General features: G+C 40.5%; 1 protein-coding gene across 10 annotated transcripts in view; it reads left to right on the top strand.

The window, feature by feature from the left end:
* Window positions 1-14,968, top strand: part of PTK2 (protein tyrosine kinase 2) — a 226,858-nt gene that overhangs the window by 187,976 nt on the left and 23,914 nt on the right. For 9 of the 10 annotated variants that reach the window (XM_069854722.1, XM_069854721.1, XM_069854723.1 and 6 more), the window contains 6 exons: window positions 153-253; window positions 1,569-1,658; window positions 2,976-3,180; window positions 11,089-11,200; window positions 13,381-13,467; window positions 14,652-14,789. In XM_069854722.1, the coding sequence (XP_069710823.1) occupies window positions 153-253; window positions 1,569-1,658; window positions 2,976-3,180; window positions 11,089-11,200; window positions 13,381-13,467; window positions 14,652-14,789 (733 nt within the window). Of the gene's footprint in view, window positions 1-152; window positions 254-1,568; window positions 1,659-2,975; window positions 3,181-9,765; window positions 10,485-11,088; window positions 11,201-13,380; window positions 13,468-14,651; window positions 14,790-14,968 lie in introns of those variants that run through there. The other variant, XM_069854724.1, reaches the window with a different exon arrangement.

The following is a 14,968-nucleotide window of genomic DNA, read 5'->3' as shown; positions in this document are numbered from 1 at the left end:
TGTGTACATGCACAGCCAAACCATGACTAGATGCATAACTCGATACTCTCAAAGCCATTTGATACTTTTGGATTTTAATAGTTGTTTTCAAATGATATTTCACCACTTTGAGTTTTTAAGTGACCAACAATAATGTCTCCTCTCTTTGGCAGGGATATTGCTGCTAGAAACGTGCTGGTATCTGCCACTGACTGTGTGAAATTGGGTGACTTTGGTTTATCCCGATACATGGAAGACAGTACTTACTATAAAGGTGAGCTGAAACTCTGGATCCATCTTGCAGGCCAGTTAGAACAGAATTGCTTCCCACAATATTGAGTTAGATTTCAAAAGGAATTAACCTGATATTCAAAGTCTAGTTGTTGTATTTGTATAAAAAGGCAAACTATTCAACAATGTCATAGATGGCAGTAAATACCCGGAAGAAGGAAGCATCGCAAGGTCTGATGTAACTTGCAGAAAGTAGAAAATTCATGTGTAGGTAAAATTTTGCTTTTTAGGACAAGCTTATAGTGCTTTCTTTGGCTTTTAGAATGTTATTCATAGTTAAGGCTTGTTTGAGGTAATGCAGTCATAGCATAATGTAGGTGTAGCCTACTATTAATTCAGTGGTGCCTACAGATAAATTTTGAGTTTGTGCTGTTGTTGTATGCTGAATACTTCAGATGCCACTGAACTAGGGAGGTCCAGTACAAAAAACAAGTTTTTGAAGCCAACTTTTTCCTCTGTTTTGAATGGAATACTGAGTGGCTCCAGCAGCTGTGAGATGTCCTTCAGTGCCTAATAAATGGGAAACACAGCAGGAGAATAGAGATTACATGTAGACTACCAGGCATTTTAAATCTGGTGTACGTTATGAATCCATGAATTTAAGCCAGAAGAGGGTAGATTAAGATGAGATATTAGGAAGAAATTTTTTCCTCTGTGGATGGTGAGGCCCTGGCACAGGTTACCCAGAGAAGACATGGATGCCTCATCTCCAGAGGTGTTCCTGCCAGGCTGGATGAGGCTTTGAGCAGCCTGATCTAGTGGAAGGTGTCCCTGCCCATGGCAGGGGCATTGGTACTGAATGATCTTTTAAGGTCCATTCCAACCCAAAACATTCTATTATTCTGTAGATCTAATCTTCAATATATTTCTAGCTTCAGCCATATATTATATAATATCCTTTATCGGTCCCCTTACACTCTATTACATTACCTCATTTCATTTGTCTCCTGTCACCGTGAGCTACATATCATATTTAATTGCTGAGAGGAGAGGGCGAATACTTTTGACATGGTCATTTCTTGTGCTCTTGGTGTTTGTTGTCGGAAGCTTGGGGGATTATTTTGTTTTCAGTTGCTTCTTTTTTCTCTTTTATATAAGACCAAACAACCTAGCCTTTTTTTATGAATCATTTAAAAACACCTCCTCCCTTGCTGAGATTTTGTGGCAGTTTTGGATTTGGAGCCGTATCTTCTTAACTCCAGTAGTTGCATCTTAAAACAAGAATTAACTTAAAACTTGAAGGTTGTTTGACCTCAGCAGCAGGAGTAAAAGCCTGCCTTGTCTTGCTTTCCCTGTAGCTTCCAAAGGAAAATTGCCTATCAAGTGGATGGCTCCAGAGTCAATCAACTTCCGACGGTTTACCTCAGCTAGCGATGTGTGGATGTTTGGTAAGTGAACACCAAATGATGAGGTTTCTTAAGTGATCTTTTGGAGAAGCTCCATTTTTCACTCTATCTACTGTAAATGAATAATTTCCTGACACTTGGCACTGGTTTTACTGTACTTCCTAAATATACGGTTTCTTCCAGCACATTTTCCATCTCTATATTTTCATTTCCTTTTTCTACTCACTATGCCTTAAGTTTCATGTGCCTTTTCACCTCTAATAAGAAGCTGACAAAAATGAATGCACATAGAAATTTTTTACTTTATTTTTCTATCTGATTTTTTGTTATACCGTTGTTATTTGCTATTTCTATTTTATATTTTCACTTTTATGGTGATGTGCCTGCTTCCTTGCTTAATGCATAGGTCAGCCAACATAATGTCCTGTTTCCAGATCTTTAATGCTGAATTCCCACTTAATTTGTCTTTCATAGCTCCACCTAGCTTGCAAAATATGACCAGAAGCTGACTAAAAATAAGGGTAAATGAGAATATCCTGAAGCTTTTTTTTTTTTTTCCCCCCAAATATGCAAGTTTTTATATTAATCTGATCACCTCAGCATAAACTGGTCCAAACTGTTAATCTGGACAGACAGAACAAAGACAGCCTTTTAAAGGAACAAAGATGATGACACTGGAGTAAGAGCAGGACAGACAAGTAAGGGTTCACCCTCTTTATAAAGTAAAACTTGAATGTTTCTAAGCAAAGTGTATGTGAATTTTAGCAGGTTTATAATAGTTTGAAGAAAACTCAGGTAGAGTCAGAGTTAAAAAAGTGATGTCTATGGAACATTTTGGCCAATGCTAAACTGACAGGCCCTTTTTAGCTCTGTGCTTTTAACATAGTTTCAACAGAAACTGTTTTATTACGTAGTTTCAGCTCAAAAAATTTGGATCAGTGCCAGCCTTAAAACACCCTCAGAATGAAAATCTGGTGTAGGTGTCGAAACAAACCAGTCAGAACTAGTCAAAGGGGAAAGCAAACACAGCTCATTCCACCTCATAAAGAAGTAGATTTGAATATGAGCAACCATTCTGATCTACAATAGGTAAAAGGAAGCTAAATGTGAAGCCAGGCTGCTGTGAGCCAGCTGTGGGTCATGCTTCCTCATAAATAGTTCAGGTTGATACTACGTGCATAATCCTGCTACACATTGCTCCTCTCTGCTGTTAGCCGGTAAGTCAAAACTGATTCCCTAGCTGAACATTTCAGAAGAAATTGTATTTTTTGGTTGTACCAAATTGGTGTTTATGTCTTTTTTTACCAGGTTTTGTTGCTTGTTGACACCTGGAAAAATCCTTTTGTGTGTGTTTCTCAGGTGTGTGTATGTGGGAAATCCTAATGCATGGGGTAAAGCCCTTCCAGGGAGTGAAGAACAATGATGTGATTGGGCGAATTGAGAACGGTGAGCGGCTCCCAATGCCTCCAAACTGCCCTCCTACCCTCTACAGCCTTATGACCAAGTGCTGGGCATACGACCCTAGTAGACGACCCAGGTTTACTGAACTTAAAGCACAACTCAGGTAGGGTTATACTTCTGAAAGGTTCTTGCCTTGTTCAGAAATATTGATTTTCACTGTATCTTCTGTTAAAAGTATTTTCTTTCCACGGAAAATCCAAGACAATAGTGTATTAAGTTTTATCTTCAGAAGGCTGTGTTGTTGGCTCTCTGCTGGAAATCTGGACCTTATCTGTTCGAGAAATAATTAGACTAGAAAATTCAAACAACCGGAAACATGAATCACCTTTCATAACATATGCAGCACAGTAATTGCCCGGTGGCAGCTGTGTCTGTGCGGTTGCAGACACTGCAATAAGTGCAGCGTCATTAAGTAGCGATTTCTTTACCTTTGTACACCAGGATGTAGACTACCTTACGTTTATCTTGGAATAAATGTGAGCACACACTTTTGACACCAGTCTAAATTCACACCCTAGTTTATTCTGCAATAATTTATTGCAGTGTCTGTATCTCCATTTCACCAGCCACCAAGTGGGAATGATATTTAAACTTTGAAACATCACTGAAATATGGCATAGACAAATTTTATATTTGTGACCATCTTTAAATTTTATGAGAGTTCAATATCTATTTTTGCCTAAGTCAATATAAGCTTCAAACATTATGTAGGTATTGGGCACTGTAAATCCACTCTTATTCTAATTTGTTGCCAAATTCTTCAAGTTTATCTTGTATCTTGTTTCAAAGTCATACTTTGTGGCATATTTTATTTTCATAATATCTTTTTGTGCTGTCATTGGATGTTAGTAGTACAAGATAATTCATAGGTAGTTTAAAACAGACACAGTTGTAATATAATCATGATGCTTTTTTGGTGTTCCTGTATGGACAACTTTGCTACCTTTAATTTTTTTCCTGTTTCTTAAAATGTCATACGTTTCTGCTGTCTCTTACTCTGGGAGCTCCTGTGTAGACTTAATAATTCGCAGCACTAGGGGAAGACGTAGCCCTTCTCACTAAGAACTTACACTCTTGACTGTGTGGAGTTAATTGCAAAGAAAAGAATCATACAGCTTGGTCAGAATTGCAAGAAAAAGTTAAGACATGGTTGTGTGATTTGGGAAATTGGTGGAAATTGGCTTTTCACTTGCCTTTTCTTTTTTTTGGCCCTGGAAGAATAGTATTATTTTAGTTTACAGTCAGATTGTATTGATACCTTGCAGCTGGCTGGCACAGAGGTGAATGAGGCCCTAAAAAAACTGCGACTAGGGAAGTGGCTGTGGCTGTAAACCCAGGCAGGGCAGAGGATGAGTAAATCAAGAGTAAAAGTGATTGTGTTGGGGGATGAAATAGATGTAGGCTATACTCAGAGAGACAGTAGCAATGCTTATAACAGTATGGGTCTGGTGGGGGAGAGGGGAAAAAAGTGAAAGCCATGTTGATCTGCTTGAGGGAAGAAAGGCTCGACAGTGAGTTTTGGACAGGCTGGATCAACGGGCTGGAGCCAACTGTGTGGGGTTCAACAAGTCCAAGTGCTGGGTCCTCCATCTGGGTCACAACAACCCCGTGCAGCACTTCAGGCTCGAGGCAGAGTGGCTAGTAAGCTGCCTGGCAGAAAAAGACCTAGAGATGCTGGTCAGCAGTGACTGAATATGAGCCAGCAGTGTGCCCAGGTGGCCAAGAAGGCAAACAGCATCCGGGCTTGTACAGAAATGGTGTGGCCAGCCAGAGTAGGGATGGGATTGTGCCCCTATATTCAGTGCTGGTGAGGCCACACCTCAAATACTGATTCAGTTTTGGGCCCCTCAGTACAAGAAGGACATTGAGGCACTGGAGCATGTCGGAGAAAGGCAACAGAGCTGGGGAAGGAACTGGAACACAAATGTTACAGGGAGCGGCTGAGGGAACTGGGACTGTTTAGCCTGGAGGAAAGGAGGCTGAGAAGAGACCTTATGTCTCTCTACAACTCACTGAAAGGAGGTTGTAGTGAGGTGGGTCTTTGTCTCTTCAACCAAGTAACAAGTGATAGGACGAGAGGCAGTGGCCTAAAGTTGTGCCAGAGGTGGTTTAGATTGGATATTAGGAAATATTTCTTCACCAGAAGGCTTGTTCAGTACAGGAACAGGCTGCCCAGGGAAGTGGTTGAGTCACCATCCCTGGAGGTATTTAAAAAAAGATGTAGATGTGGCACTTAGGGACATGGTTTAGTGGTGGAGTTGGCAGTGTTAGGTTTATGATTGGACTAGATGATCTTAAAGGTCTTTTCCAACCTAAATGATTCTGTGATTCTATGGTATGGGGAGATAAACAGGATAGACCAGTGCCCGAGAGCCTGGCTCCCCTCAGCCAAAGGGTGAGGACCAGCACTCATGACATGCAGCAACCAAGTTCTCCTTAGTTACAAATCAAAATGTTTCTCAGTGTGCAAAGGTAAGCTCTGAAACAGGTCACCCAGGAAAACTCTGGAATTTCCGTACTGGGAGACTTTCGGACCGTGACTGGAAAAGGCTCCGAGCAAGCTGATGTTGGCCATGCATGGAGCTCAGCTTCACTAGGAGGCTGGACTCAAGATGTCCAGGAGTCCCTTCCAACCTGGTTCTAGATGAAAAATGCACCAAAGGAGGTGGGGGTTTTGCTCCTCTAGTCGCACTTGGAAATTTGAAGCATTGTTTAGTGGATAACCTCTCTGCTGGGGCCACAGCAACCTTAAAATCCAGTTTTTCCTCTCTTCTCACCAAAGCAATTTTCTGCACTCCAGACTGGTGACCTTTATCTCCTAGAAGTTAGGCACCACTGTTGTCCTTAGGGCTTCTTAGTGCTTCTCCCAGAGTCAGCCTTTTGTCGGAAAGCTTGCCAATTCCCTTATGTTGAGGCAGTGTCAGGCAATGAGGAAAGATTGTGTTTCAAAACTCAAATTCCCATGAACTTGCAAAACCAAGCCGTTTCCCTGGTGGCCTTTTTTGTGTGGTGTTGCTGCTGCGCACTCTGGATCCTATCCAGAGGAATCTTTCCAAGCTGAGAGCAGACCAATTGTTTGCTTGAAGCTAATGATAGATACCCCACCATAACATTCCTCTTTATTTTAATGAGAAAAAGTCCGTGGCTTGGGAAAAAAGCTTCTTTTCTGCATCTGAAATAGCACTGATGGGAGCCTGAGCACTTCATGTGTTCTTCCTTTGTTATTTGATGCTTTTCCTATTCCTTAGTAAGATCTGCTTTGCACAGACTTCATTTGCAGCTGATTGTGCAACGGAAAGAGGCTGGTTTCTGTAGAATTTATATAGTGCTCTTAGGCTAGTAAAGGCCTGATATTTTATAGCATTTCATCTGTCCAAGTGGGTAGGGGTGAATTAGTCTTCACAGCAAACACAGAAACAAATGAATGAATTGTGGGTTTCCCATTTTAATTCCTCCTCACATCCTAGGTCGCTTTTTCGATTTGGAAAGGGGGGTGGAGGGTATAAAAGTGAGGGTGAAGCCAGGAAAGTGAGGTTTTGCCCTGCTGCTCCTGCGATTCCATCCCTGACTGAGCCAGAATTAGAATCTGGGATATTTTAATCAGGAAGGTTGTGTTGCTTTGCCGATTTGCGTAGAAGACATTTTTAGCCTTGCGCTACTCAGTAAATGATATAAAAGGCTTTTTGCAAGGTGTTCAATGTACCTAAATCATGCAATATCACTTGTACAGCATTTCTTTTCAGAATGACTCCTAGCCTCTTGCTTTAACCATCACTTACTGTATTCATACACTCACTGTAGTCATAGGCTATCTCATACATGTGTGTATTATTAAATTTAGTTTATTCTTTACTGTGTTCAACAAGCTGGAGGTGTGTGTTGCAAATGTTACCACTGTATAGAATCACAGAATAGAATCATAGAATGGTTTGGGTTGGAAGGGACCTTAAAGATCATCCAGTTCCACCCCTCCCTGCCACAGGCAGGGACACCCTCCACGGGACCTGGCTGCTCAGGGCCCCATCCAGCCTGGCCTTGAACACTTCCAGGGATGGGGTATCCATGACTTCTCTGGTCAACCTGTTCCAGTGCCTCAACACCCACACAGCAAAGAATTTCTTCCTAATATCTCATCTATATCTCCCCTACTTCAGCTTAAAACTGTTACCCCTTTTCCTATCCCTGCACTCCATGCAGGGAAAAAGAGCCCCTCCCCAGCTTTCCTGTAGCACCCTCTAAGTCTGGGAAGGCTGCTAGGTCTCCCTGGAGGCTTCTCTAAGGTAAATAAGCCCAACTCTCAGCCTGTCTTCCTATGGGAGGTGCTCCAGCCTTCTGATCACCTTCTTGACTTCCTCTGGTCCTACTCCAACAGATACACTCATGGACTTCCTTACAAGTCAACTCCCAGGCTTGTGCTTGCGAGTTGTGATGCCCTGAATATCCCTTTGGTCAGTAATTCTGTTAAACCTGGGGGAGGGTTGCGTTGTAGGTTGAATTGCATTTTAATATTAAGCTTTTAAATTCATATAATTGCATGACACTCTTCATTGCATCATTGAATAAATTTTTTATAAAGTACTTGTCAATAACTCTTCCTCTCAACTGAAAATAGCAAAATAGGCAGCAGCGCTATCACTGTTGTGGTCGGAATGCGAGTCCAGCCCTCTGTTGGTCGCTGACGAAGCAGCACAGGTTTTAACAGAGTGGATGTTAGCAATCCCAGCAGTGCGGGTCACGTATTAAATACAACTCTAAAGAGATGGGGGGAAAAAGAAGCAAAGGGGAAAAAAGACTGATTCATGCTTTTAAAGTCTATTTTTATGACAACAGTGAGATACTGATGCTTGAGCTGAGCCTTTTTGTGACTACATTTGCTATAGATCTGAAAATGTTGCTTATAAACAAAACAGATAGAAGTGAGGGCAGGTTGTGTGCTCTCCTTTCATGGCATCCAATATTTTAATACACACTTGAAATACCTGATGGAGGCTGCAGAATGCTTTCATGGGTTTTGTTCTTTGACAGCAACCAACAGCAATATGCTGTAATCCATACAAAAGTGTTTTTAAATTAGTGTGTGAAAATACGTTCATGTGCATCCAGCTTTGCATTTCTGATGGCTGGAGACCACAGAGAGAAAAAGAGAAGCTGGTTGTTCTGGGCCAGCATTTACTGTAGGTTCCTGCACCACCATAGCAGCAAAAACTGGCACCACTGTGCTTTTTGGATGTAAGGATACATTTTAATTTTTCAGATACTCCTACACTGAAGCTCCCAGTAAATGTTCCCTTTTCAATGTCACAGGCTGATTTCAGTTAAAAGTTTCTTTGTAAATTAAATAAGTTATCAATTATGCACCCTTTTAATAGCTGAGATTTTCCATGGGACTTAACCTAGCCAAGATGAGTTCAGTTTCTCTCTACTACCTCAGGATCTGCTGGGGAAATCATATGAATAGAATCTCTTCTTTGCTTGCTCCTCTTTGATGCTAAAAATATGTGTACTTTGGGAAAATATGCCTAGATCTGACTTTCCTGACCTTCTGCAAATTCCAATAAGCTGCTCAGAGAACTTCAGCAGCTGCACTGAGAAAAGGTCAAAAATAACTCTTGGCACGCTTCTACTCTGTCTATGGATTGGCCTTTCCTTTGTAAAAACAAAGATGCTTCTGTGGGTCATTTATATTCTTTGTGTCTTTTTCAAGCAATCCTTCCATGAGGCTGTTCTATTTCATATTCTTGTCAAGGGCATCCGAGTACAAATCCTGCTGTGGCTGAGCAGCCTTTGACCGGAGCTACTGGGGAAAGGACCTCCTGGTGACACAGGCGAAGAAATAGCAGGGTGGGATGGATTAGAGTTATAATGCAAAAAGCTGAGCCTGTGTTATGAGAAAAAAAGTCATTTCAGTCAAAATTTGTCATTTCCAGTAATGTGACTGAAATTAATGATGGTATATTAAATACTGAGACACCAGAGATAAAATGGCTTCGATAGCAAGGCAGGTGTTGGTGTTTCGTTCTTTTACATGGCAATAACAGGATCAAACTGTGACAAATTATACTCCTGGCCTTCAACTGCCAATAAGCCATCTCCCAAATTTAGTCTGCTGCTTTTAGCAGACTCCTCTGTTTCATTCCTTTGGCTCAGATGAGAGCAACTGCTGTATCAACCGCTCTGTTAAAAATACTTATTTTATTCGTGCAATGCCTGGGAGGGGGTTTTTGCATTGTTTCTTTGTGTTTTTTAAATCTTGAGGTGTTTCTTGAAAGATCATAATGATAATTCCTGGCTATGGATGCACATTGGCTGATTTCTCGTGCTACGTACAAATGTCTGCTGAGTATTTGAATTGTAACCGAACTTCAAAGCAGTGGGGTTTTTGCTGGTTTTTCGTGGGTTCAAGTAGGAAATATTTCATTTTCATAGAATCACAGAATGGTTTGGGTTGGAAGGGACCTTAAAGATCATCTAGTTCCAAACCCATGCCCTGGGCAGGGACACTTCCCACTGGATCAGGTTGCTCAAAGTCCCATCTGACCTGGCCTGGAACACCTCCAGGGAGGGGGAATCCACAACTTCGCTGGGCAAACTGTGCCAGTGCCTCACTGTCCTCACAGCCAAAAATTCCTCCCGAGTTATCTAATCTGATCTCCCCTCTTTCAGCTCAAAACCATTCTCGTTATTCTGAAGGAAGGTGAAATAAAGAGATTTTCTCTTTTTATTTCCCTCCGTTGGGCTGTAGCTACATTCCCATGGTGGCTGTGTCAGGATGACTTTTGCAAATAGCTCATCTGATTTTGGTTTTGTTCCACATTCTTGGGTTACTTCAGCAGTGATGGATTGAAATTGCACCAATACTTATAAACTTGCTGTAGCTGCAGCGAGACAAGGCGACTTCTCTGCTTTTTTGAAGTGACATAGATTTTTTTTTTTTTTTTTGGCTGAGTAAGGAAAAGCAAAGTTCTCATCTCCAACCAAGCAGGAATTTATTTTTTAAATAAGCAGTAAAGTTCCAAGATTAGAATAGATTGCTGCTGTTGATCTCATCCCCTGCATGAGTAATTCTGGGTGGTTATTTAGCAGACTGAGCAGGAGATTATAAACCCACAACCCAGCTTTGTTTCTTGGAAGTCTTGAGTGATAAAGAAGCTGGAATAGCTCTTTTGCAGTATTATCTTTACGCTGGGGATAGCGATATGTAAATCATCTGCCCTACTCACATCACCAGACTGTCCGTGTAGCGTGCAGCTCCAGCGACTTTGCAGCTCCCTATTTCAAAGCTTCATTCTGAGTATTTTTCAAATGGCAAATATCCAACATTAATAATCCACATAGCAGAACTGGGAGGAGGCTGCTGTGGGGGCAGCAGTATCATGTTGAACTTCAAACAGTCTTTTTAATAGTCTGGTAAGTAGCAAACTGCTTTTACTCCTGTCTTGTACTTTGTTGAAAATGTAGCCTTTAGACTGGAATATTTAGAAGCCGAGTGAACGCTGTCAGATATTTCTGTTTTACTAAATGAGTTTGCTGAATGTGTTCCTGGTTAGGCTAAACTGTACAAGCTGAAGACATAGCACTGAAAATGGTTTTTGACTGCTTTGTTTAAAAAAGAAAAAATATCCCAGTGATCTGAAGCTCTGTTTAGTTTCCATAAAGAACGTTTTCAGTTTGATTTGAACCTTTGCAGCAGCTGAGTAGAATATTTTCTTGTGAAAAATAAGCTTTCGTGCAAGTAAGTGCTTGATTTATTGTCTTTTTGAGGATTTCTCTATGTAATTATATATATCAAACTAAAAACTCGGTGTTGCTTCTGTTCTTAAAAGCGTGCTGGTATTTCTTCCTAGTACTTATTTTCAGAAAGCAGACCAATATAAGTATAAGTAGTTTGTATTGCAGTGCTCAATCACTCTGTCAAATAGTGTTCGCTAGTCTGAAAAAAGTGAGATCTCTAGGGAAAGGTTCGGTAGACATTGAACTGGAGTTATACTTATATATAATATGTTTTTCTTAGTACAATACTGGAGGAAGAGAAGCTGCAGCAAGAAGAACGAATGAGAATGGAATCCAGGCGACAAGTCACAGTGTCCTGGGACTCAGGAGGATCGGATGAAGCTCCTCCCAAGGTAGCTAAGACTGCAGATTATATGTGTTTAAAAGAAAGCAAAAACAAAACCAAAAAAAACACAACAGAAAAACCCTCTTTATTCTTTTTATTTCTTTTCTGATGGGTTAATTCAAACAATGGCATTCTGGCCAATTTTGTCATCATCTGCCAGTACTTGCCTGAAATGACCTGGTTCTACTTGAACTGTTATTAGAACTGATCCATGCTATAATATCGCACTAACAATTTTCTGTTTCTTACTGTTTACAGGACTACCATAGTGGCCACAAATTGTTTCCTGGCATTTTCTTTCCTCTTCTTTCTTGTAGCACTCCTATGAAACATTAGATTGTGAGCTCTCAGACCAGCATGAAATTTATTTATCACACATCTGGGAGAGAATAGGAATCAACTAATTGCATTTTCCTTATTCTGGGTTCAAAACTAAGGCTTTGATTCTAAGGACTTGATGTGTTGTAGTTTACACTTAATTTTGTTTCATTACTTGTCCGTCCAGTTTGGCTGTGGGAGGTGTCCCTGCCCGTGGCAGGGGGGTTGGAACTGCATGATCTTTAAGGTCCCTTCCAAACCAAACCATCCTATGATTTTATGATATGATATCTTTTTGTGGGATCAGTACATCCTCACTGAATATGCAGTGCAGATTTGGCTACATTTTTTATGCAGTCTTTCTGGGTAAAATATGGATTTGGATACTAATAACATTTGAACAAGTTGAATTTCATAGTTATGGGATTTTAAGTATGTCTTACTATCTAATTTTATAATGATGACAACTGATTTTTTTCTTCCAAGAATTCATTATGCAAGTTTCGGGTCTTTACAGAGCTTAAACTCAATTTTATTTATAGCCTTAAACTTATATGCATTCTCAAGTAATTCACAGATATCATGATTTCTACTGTGAATTTACGCAGTGTGTCATCTGACAGTGATGTCAGTTAGAAATGTAAGGCAAAGAAGGATCCTAGTGTGGAATGATAATGACATTTTTCCTAAAGTAATGATGAAATTCTGTGATCCCCAAGTAACGTGGCGGTCGCCTGTAACTACCAGGAGGTCTGAAGGAGCCCATTTGCAGAATGATGAGGTTTAGGGGTTTTTTTATCCTGTTGGGTTAATTTTTGTCCTCGTGAAACACCCAGCAGCACTGTTCTTAACAATAAAGAGCAACAATTAAAAAACAAATAGAGTTTTGGAGGTTAATATCAAACAAAACAATGGAACACTTCTGCTTGGAAGACACAAGTATGTTGTTCAGAGCAACGTCTTCCAGTGTTGGCTCTTTCAGTAGAGTGAAACGTCTGTCCTTGTCCTGGCAAAAGGGTGATCTGTTCTGTCTGCGCAGAAAACCAGGTTCCTTTTCTGTCCGGATTTCTAGTGACTTTTCTCATGCATCCATGTGATGAGACATGTTTGGTTTCCAGTAGACTCTTGCCCTTCTCCTGAAGGGATGAAGCAAGATGGTAAGATAAAGAGTCGTGATAGCAGCTTTTAGCTGTCCTTTCTGATAGGAGACAGTTCTGTCCTGGTCTTTCTTGGCTGGGGATGGGTTGCAAAACCAACATGGATAATGAGGTGACCATGGAGTTCAGAACATGATCAAAAAGCACCTTCACCTTTGAGGCAATTAGTTAATTATCAGAACTAACTTCAGAATACCACGTGTAAACAGTTGTGCTAAACAAACCAGTTCAGTTTGTGTTCTGACTGAAGCAATTTACTTTGAAAAATGGTCAGAACAGCAACAAATTAATAGCAAAGCTTTAGGTACTGCAGGCTGTGAACTTGGGAATAATGCTGTATTTGCACCAGGGAACTTGATTGAAGAGTTGTATTCTTAGCTGATGTCCTCTCTAGAATTGAACAGCACAGAGTAGGTCATTTAGTGCAAGCAATTAAATGTGCACAAGGAATTCATGGAGTGAGCATTATTTAGTGGCTAACCTAGCAAACAATTCATCTGCTTCCATTTCCAAGGAAATCTGGATGGAAACTTGATTGTAGTCGTTTTAAAAAAAAAAAAAAGTTAATAATTTTAGAATATTTCTTTCAAGGTTTTTTTTTTGAGCTTGCTTTTCTGAGGCACGACCGGTAAATGTTTGTCTCACCAAAGAGTAATTTTCTAGCTTCAGTTTTCTGTTTCTAAAGACTCTAAATATTCTTTTACATTTACAGCCCAGTAGGCCTGGTTACCCCAGCCCGAGATCCAGTGAAGGGTTTTATCCAAGTCCACAACATATGGTACAGCCAAATCATTACCAGGTATTACATTTAACGCTGTGCATGCATTTTTTTTCAACTGTGGGGTTTATAACTGTTGCAGCTGGTGGGGTTGAGTCACTTCTTATGCAGTTCGGTTTCAATGAGTTCTGTTAAATGAGTATTGTTTTACATCAGAACAAAACCCAAACTGAGCCTGGTAGGTTTACTCCAGATGGCAAATATTTTTATATCTGATAGGGTGCTTAATTTCCTAGAACTACAATGAAGCACATCAGACATTTCGTATTGATGGAAGGAGTTTGGTGTTCATGTTAATGTTTGTATGAAGCTGTGAAATTACTTGCCTAAAGTTGCATTAACTAGTGGCTTTCCTTGGGCTTATTGATGCTCTGCTCCTGCTGGTTCCCTGAGACACTAATCTTCTGTTGGCTGATAGCAACCTTGATATCTACCACACTGTTTGCTCACAGGTTCTGCTTTCCTTCCCAACGCTGCTGAAGAAATTATTTAAAGCAAAAGCTTATCATGGAAGTATCTTAAGCATTTGTGGGTTTGTTCTAAGACCCAGCTGTGTACAACAGTCTTGGTCAAGATATGTTTCTTTTTTCTGTGGTGAGGGAGAATGTTCCCTTGTTTTAATGAGTACTTCAGCCTCATTAAAACTACTTTGATTTTCCTGTGGAGGTGTTCTCAGGCTGCACAGCAACGCAGACTAATTACATGCTGTCACTCCAGGCTTTAGCTTGTAATATACACTGGGAGGTGAGTTTTTAATATGTCTCTGTAGGGTGATGTGTGCAGGCTTCTGTTAATCTATGTATGAACTGTGCATGTGTAGCTCTTATGAATGTATCAGTAGATTTATTTTTGTTCATGAGAGGATTTTGGTCTTCTTAACTGCAAAGGTTAAAGTATTCTTTCTAATGCTGTTTTGATAGGCGTTCTCAAGTAGTTATAGGTATCCTCAAGTAGTTATAGGTATATTTCTAAATAGTTATTCTCAACTAGTTATTGTCAGTGTTGTTAAAGGCATCTTCAAAGACTTAAAAAAGAGGGTTTGTGTCGTATTTTGCCTTGGCTTCCTTTTGATGTTGCTTTCCCTCCTCTCTCTCATTGACTGCTTGAATCGAGTAACTTCTTAACTGTCATATTTGTTCCCTTGCTGGGAGAGTTATAGGGAAGCGTACGTCCTACTAATGTAACTGGTTTTTCTTCCCCTACAGGTGTCTGGCTACCCTGGTTCTCATGGGATACCAGCCATGGCAGGCAGCATTTATCCTGGGCAGGCTTCTCTCCTGGATCAAGCAGATTCCTGGAACCATCGGCCTCAGGAAATATCAGCGTGGCAGCCAAACATGGAGGTATTGTGAACTGACACATCTGTTGTTGCACTCTGTACACTAAATACACTCTTTTATTATTTAGGTGCAGCTGGAGATTATTGTAGGAAAATTAAGTGTTTCTCTGGTATTTTTTAAATGGCCTTACTGCAGCAGGGTGGGAGTTGTGATTGAATTCTGTTCTTTTTGAAACAAATCCT

The sequence above is a fragment of the Phaenicophaeus curvirostris genome, chromosome 3 (genome assembly GCF_032191515.1).
Source record: "Phaenicophaeus curvirostris isolate KB17595 chromosome 3, BPBGC_Pcur_1.0, whole genome shotgun sequence".
Lineage (NCBI taxonomy): Eukaryota > Metazoa > Chordata > Aves > Cuculiformes > Cuculidae > Phaenicophaeus > Phaenicophaeus curvirostris.
Note: the sequence above shows the minus strand (reverse complement) of the source record. Positions and strands in the feature narration are given on the sequence as shown.